This window comes from Mus pahari, chromosome 17, assembly GCF_900095145.1.
Source record: "Mus pahari chromosome 17, PAHARI_EIJ_v1.1, whole genome shotgun sequence".
Classification (NCBI taxonomy): domain Eukaryota; kingdom Metazoa; phylum Chordata; class Mammalia; order Rodentia; family Muridae; genus Mus; species Mus pahari.
In genome coordinates this window covers 65,952,738-65,959,461 of record NC_034606.1, presented here as the reverse complement: position 1 = coordinate 65,959,461, position 6,724 = coordinate 65,952,738, and the positions used below count along the sequence as shown (strand labels likewise).

Below are 6,724 nucleotides of genomic sequence, written 5' to 3'. Positions count from 1 at the left end.
GAGAGAGAGAGAGAGAGAGAGAGAGAGAGAGAGAGAGAGAGAGAGAGAATGGCTGGACTAAAATGAGAGGAAACAAACCGAGGCTGCACCAAATCAACCAATCCCAAGAGAGAGAGTTGTAAAGGACAGAGTTGGTGGCAATCCAACAACACTCCTTGGAAGTGAGCTGTCAGGGCTGGCTATGATGACCTTGGAGTTCCCAGATTTAATTATTGCGTGCACAGTAATAGCACAGCTTTAAAACAAAGGAAGCACCAGGTGACCTGCAGGCTTCTCTTTCATGCTGGCTGCTGAGCACACACTCCGGTTTCCGCTGCTAGCGATGGGACACGTAATTAACTTCCTTTATGATGGTTCTAGCTGCCTAGAGTCAGTATCCATGACCATTGGAAACAGCCCATACTCCTGCCTCTAAGATCCCAGCCTTACTCATCCCACAGCCCACAGCCACACAGGCACAGGCCCTGAAGAGACAACCTTGTAGCAGTCCTGATCGCTCAGAACTCTCAGATCCTGACTCCAGTCTTTGGAGCCTTCCACATAAGTCCCTGGGCCACTATGAGGTCATCTTGCTAGGCAAATGAATGGGCACAACCCCTGAAGAAAGCCTTTGAATTGGGAGAAATCATGTGTCAAAGAGCCCTCCACAGTGGATGCAGTGGCTCACACCTGCTGTGCCAGCATTTGGGGTGTGGAGGCAGTAACACCATGAGCTCAAGGCTAGTGACTTGGGGTCAGCCTGGACAACGAGAATCCCTATTTTTCTCAAAAACAACGAAAATCCCTCTACAGTGGGCTAGGCAGGGCGGTCATCAGTGTCAGTGGCTTCTCTCTCCAAAGTGCATAGGGAAGGGTAGAAGGGTTAGAGGAGACAGGAGCTGAGCTGAAAAAGAGGGGGAGAGAGACAGAGAGACAGAGACAGAGAGAGACAGAGAGACAGAGACAGGGAGACAGAAAGAGGAAGAGAGACAAAAGAGACAGGGAGAAAGAGACAGAGAGACAGAGACACACAGAGACAGAAAGACAGAGGGGGGGAGAGAGAGAGAGAGAGAGAGAGAGAGAGAGAGAGAGAGAGAGAGACACGGGAAAGTTTCTGCCTAAAGGGACAAAGGAAAAATAACAAGTTAACAATAGTGGAACAAATAGATAAACAAACAGACATTTCTGGAGCTCTTAAGTGCTAGGTCCTGCCTAAGAGCCTTTCGGATCCATTATCCTATTATCCTATTATCAGCGGCTCTTCTGTTATTACTACTATTATTATTGTTATTATTATTATGCCCTTATCCCTACCCCCCCACACACAGGACATCTAAGGCTCAGGAAGGTTATTTACCCACCCAAAGTTGGACATGAATTTGCCCATACTTCAAAGGCCTTGACAGCGTGCAAGCACGCCCCCTATAGCATGAATTCAAAGGTCACCAGACCGCCAAGGCCAGGGCTTCCTAGCCTACAGGGTGGAGAACCAGGTGGGATGTGAGCCAGCCTGGGATGGAGACAGTGACCCAGTGAGTCTCAGTAGCGCGACACGAGGGTCCCGCCCGATACCCACAGTGCCCAGCCCCAGAGCTGACCAGGCGCTTCGTGGCACCATAAAGCCTGGACGGGCGGGAGAAGAACGCCGTTTTATGGGGGCGGCAAGGTAGCCCGGGCTGCTTTGATTCTGACAGGCAAGCTCATAAACGCCTGGGCGGCGGGCGCGCTCCCTCCTGCACGATATAAGGCTCAGCGCGAGCCTCGGGGTCCAGCTTGACTCTGTATCGCCTCTGAACCATGTCCTGCTTCTCCTCCCGCCTCGGTGCCTCCTGTGGGGTCCGCGCCTTCAGCTGCGCCTCAGCCTGTGGGCCCCGGCCCGGCCGCTGCTGCATCTCTGCAGCTCCCTACAGGGGCATCTCCTGCTACCGCGGACTCTCAGGGGGCTTTGGCAGCCGCAGCGTCTGCGGGCCCTTCCGCTCTGGCTCCTGTGGACGCAGCTTCGGGTACCGATCTGGAGGCGTCTGCGGGCCCAGCCCCCCCTGCATCACCACAGTCTCTGTCAATGAGAGCCTGCTCACGCCCCTCAACCTGGAGATCGACCCCAATGCTCAGTGTGTGAAGCATGAGGAAAAGGAGCAGATCAAGTGCCTCAACAGCAGGTTCGCGGCCTTCATCGACAAGGTGGGTGTCCTGGGCCAGCCCCTTGCTGGCACCTGAGGACCTGCTGGGAGCAATTCCCTAGCAGGTCATCAGAACTGGAGCGTCTAGGTAACTTTAGCTGATGAGAAAAGTCACACCTCTTCAAGACTGTTCCACTGCTTAACACTGAGAAGGGACATTGGTCTTAACTTCTTCCCCTTTCTAATGCAGCCTTCTCTCCCACTTTTATTTAACTTATTTTTAAAGATTTATTTATTTTATGTATATGAGTACACTGTAGCTGTCTTTCTCTCCCACTTTTAACGAAGAAAATTCATAGCCCCATGGGACAGTCTCAACTAAAATGCTGTGCTTTGTGAAATCATTTGACACGTACCTGTTGAGGCTGCTTTCCCAACACAGTGAATTCATTGTTTCAGTGTGCCCCACGTGCAAATTCCTGCGCATGCGCACGTACGTATGTTTCGATCTAGCAGCATGGCTTCTCCAGAGAGGGTAGAGAGCTGCAGCCAGCCTTGAAACCGGAAGTGCATAAAGACTGATGCCTCCGGCATAGTCCTTCGTGCCCAGAATAGAAAAAGTGACAGTGATGGAGCCGTCCCACCACAGAGTCAGATCAGACCCAGCCACCGAGTTTCCATTCCTCAGGCCCTGAGTTAGAGGGCCCAGAGTCGCAGTTCCCTCTAGCCAGGCTACACCTTGGGAAAGTAACCATAGTTAAACAGAAAGGAACCTGGGCCCAAGAGTCTGTGGCCTTTGCCCAACACCTACTTCCTCCCCTGGCTCACTGGGTGACATGGTATGGCGGGGCGTCCTCTCTGCACCTCAGCTGCTTCCCACCAGGGGTAGTGTGTGCGCCTGCTACACCCTTGATCTGGAAGGTAGAGCTGAGAAAGCCCCAGGATCCTAGCAACCAAGACCGCCCAAGCCATCCTGCTCAAGCGGTACCAAGGACCCCAGTCCCCATTTTTGGAAGTTCTAACGCTCCAGTCCCAAGCTGTACTCTTGGAAGTAGGAGCACGGGCCAGGCCTGCAGGTGAGAGGCAGCCCCCGCTCCAGTCCAGTCTCAGGAAGTGGAAACCTAGAGGCCCAGGGCTAGTCGGGCTGGCTGCCATTCTTCAGCCAACACAGGGCCTTGGCCACATCCGCAGTCCGGTCTGCTTGACTGACAGTAACCGGTGACATCCCTGTGGGCCTGTTTTCTAAAATCTTCTCCAGTCTACATGGTTTCTAGAGACTAGCAAGTACAGGCTCACTTGGGACTCCAGAGCTCTTAAGTGGCAAGAGCCCCAGAATGCTCACCCTCGCATCTCTGATGCACCCCAGGACGCTCATCCTTGAGTCTCTGATGCACCCCAGGACTCCCTCTCTACTTTGTCCATTCTCAGCTGATCGCCAAGGACATCAGATAAGTCACAACCCTCCCTGAGGAAGCTCATGTGAAAGGCTCCCTTTTCTCCTTTCCCTGCACTGCCCCATGTTCCTTCCTCCAGGGAGCCTACCCTGCTTTCCTCTGCCTTACCGGAAGTCACTCAGTTAGCCAGCACAGCTACATGTCTCACGGTTTCCCTCTTACCCCATCTGGACAGACATTCATTTGCCCACCCGTTACACACCTCCTCAATGAGCTCTCTCTGTCTGGCTCTTCCTATGCCCTAAGGAAGGCATGTTGGCTCCTCCCACAGACTTTCTCCCTCTGCAAACACAGGTGCGCTTCCTGGAGCAGCAGAACAAGCTGCTGGAGACCAAGTGGCAGTTCTACCAGAACCGCAAGTGCTGTGAGAGCAACCTGGAGCCTCTGTTCGAGGGCTACATCGAGGCTCTGAGGCGGGAGGCTGAGTGTGTGGAGGCTGACAGCGGGAGGCTGGCTGCCGAGCTCAACCATGCACAGGAGGCCATGGAGGGCTACAAGAAGAGGTGAGGGACACAGGGGAGGAGGGCTTGTAGACACAAATGAAATTAAGTCAAAGACAATGGGTTTAAATGGGACTTTGAAGGGGTGCTCCCCAGGGGCCCTCCCTAAAGAGAGATGACAATGACACATGATTCTAGATCAGTGGTTGCCAACCTTCCTAACGCTGCGACCCTTTACTACAGCTCCTCATGCTGTGCTGACCCCCAACCATAGGATTCCTGTGTTGCTACTTCATAACTATAATTTTGCTACTGTTATGAATCATAATGCAAACAGCTGACATGCAGGATATCTGGCGTGGGATCCCCAAAGGGGTCACGGCCCACAGGTTGAGAATCACTGTTCTAGAAGGAGTTTTCTTCTAGACTGGAAATTTAAAGATTTTGGAGGGACTAAGATGGCTCATTGGTTAAAAGCACTAGCTGCTCTTCTAGAAGACCAAGGTTCAAATCCTAACACCCACCTGGCAGCTCCTAGTGGTCTATAATTCTAGCCCCAGGGGATCTGGTACCGTCTTCTGGCCTCCATAGGCATTGCATGCACACAGTGTATAGATACACATGCTGGCAAAACACCCATATACATAAAGAAAATTAGATAAAAATCTAAAAAATATATTTTAAATAAAGATTGCAGAGATTCTAAGATACTCATTTTTTTACCTATTTATTTATTTATTTATTTTTAATTTGCAAAAGGGTCATTGAGCACCTGGTGATGTTCTAGGTACTGAGTTAGACCCTAAATGGAGACTGAGCAAAGGGAGGGGGAGGCTCCAGAGCCAGGCCTAGGGAGGGAGAGGCTCCAGAGCCAGGCCTAGGGAGGGAGAGGCTCCAGAGCCAGGCCTAGGGAGGGGGAGGCTCCAGAGCCAGGCCTGGTTAATCCCAGGGAACCACAGCCCAGACACCGGGGCCTTTGAAAGGTCCAAGGCTCCTGTCTGACCCACATTAGCCAGGAGAATCCAGGAGCACCAGGAGCTGTCATGTCTGCTCCAAAGATCCAGGCCCTGGGATAGGTCCATCTGGGGCTTTATTCTTTCACTGTTTTCCCCCTCAAATCTGAGCCCCGTGTCCTCTGTCCCCAGGTATGAAGAAGAAGTAGCACTGCGAGCCACTGCTGAGAATGAATTTGTGGCCCTGAAGAAGGTGAGTAACCAGAATGGTCGTCCTTCAGCCAGAGCTGGTGTTCAACACTTTTACTAGACACTGGAGGCCACTGCTGTCCAGAGCTACCAGCCCCACCCCTACATAGCCCTGGGCCACTCGGAGCAGGTGTTCCATGCGCCTTTGCCTAGGCTTGTAGTCTCCCTTGGCCCTGGGCCTCCCATAGAGTAGGCACCTGATACACAGTAGAGAAGAAGGGATGGCTAGTTGCCTGGGCAACCGTGGACAGCCACAGTGGGAAACACCTGGTAGAGAAGAATGCCTGGCATTGCTTGCTTCCTAAACATGAATCAGCAAGGACAGCCTCGTGTACTAACCTCCCGGATGAGGGGACTTCTGGGAACACTACTGTGAGCACCTGAGGCCTGGAGGCAGAGGATCAGGCTGCCCTGGGCCCTCTGCTCTGACATGGGCCTGGCTCTCCTATAAGACCCAGAACACGGCTGCAGGCCCTGGTTAGAAATAACCCATCCCACACTTCCACACTAGACCCAAGGTTTTGGCAAAGATGCCAGCTGTGGATTTAGGAGAACCATTCCATTCGTGACAAGGTTGTGCTTGGGATCCTCACATCCCCCCCCCTCCCTTCCTACACTGACTCCTCACCAAGGATACGGAAGGGATTCCTCACACCATGGTACCTGGACCTGAGGCACCAACTATGGAAAGTCTCTCAGGAACAAACTGCTGAGCCTACTTACTGGAGAGGGAAGAAGGGCAGTCTGGTGACTGCCCCGTGAGACTCGTGGTTTGTCTTCCCCCTTTAGGATGTGGACTGTGCCTACCTCCGTAAGTCAGACCTGGAGGCCAACGCAGAAGCGCTGACCCAGGAGACCGACTTCCTGAGGCGACTGTATGATGAGGTGAGGGGACACAGGGCAGTGAGGCAGCTAGGAGGAGCCCGTAACACTTTGGAAAGGACTTGTGACCACTTTGATCTCTAAGCTCCCCCAGTGGACACAGGGTATAGAATATTGGGGAGGTCTAAGGCAGGTTATGTAACCCAAACAAGAGAATCATAGCTTGCTCTCTTGCCCCACTCCCCACACAAGCTAGATCACCTGGTTACTGTGACCAAAGGTACTATAAACACTTAGGCCTGAAGCACAAAGCTGAGGTCGCATATGTTGACTGTGTTTCTTCTTCTTGGGCCTGGAACTTGGCATGAAGAACACTGAGGGAGGGGGTTCCAGGGTGGAGAGGAACGGGGTGACATGGCCACCAGACTGAGACAGCTGGGGAAAGAGGGAGGAGGCAGAGAGGACAGGGGAGAAGGTAGGCTGCCAAGAGGAGGGGTGAAAACTAAAAAAATCTTTCTTCTCTCTCCCCCCACAGGAGACGCGGCTACTCCACGCCCACATCTCAGACACCTCCGTCGTCGTCAAGATGGACAACAGCCGGGACCTGAACATGGACTGCGTTGTGGCTGAGATCAAGGCTCAGTATGATGACATTGCCAGCCGCAGCCGCGCTGAGGCCGAGTCCTGGTACCGCACCAAGGTGAGAG

At 53.0% G+C, this 6,724-nt stretch overlaps 1 protein-coding gene across 1 annotated transcript in view; it reads left to right on the top strand.

The window, feature by feature from the left end:
* The first annotated feature begins 1,703 nt into the window (after positions 1 to 1,703).
* LOC110335233 (keratin, type II cuticular 87-like) overlaps positions 1,704 to 6,724 on the top strand; it is a 7,923-nt gene continuing 2,902 nt past the window's right edge. The window contains 5 exon segments of the mRNA XM_021217313.2: positions 1,704 to 2,160; positions 3,848 to 4,056; positions 5,139 to 5,199; positions 5,985 to 6,080; positions 6,553 to 6,717. Of these exon segments, the coding sequence (XP_021072972.1) occupies positions 1,777 to 2,160; positions 3,848 to 4,056; positions 5,139 to 5,199; positions 5,985 to 6,080; positions 6,553 to 6,717 (915 nt within the window). The 5' untranslated portion in view covers positions 1,704 to 1,776.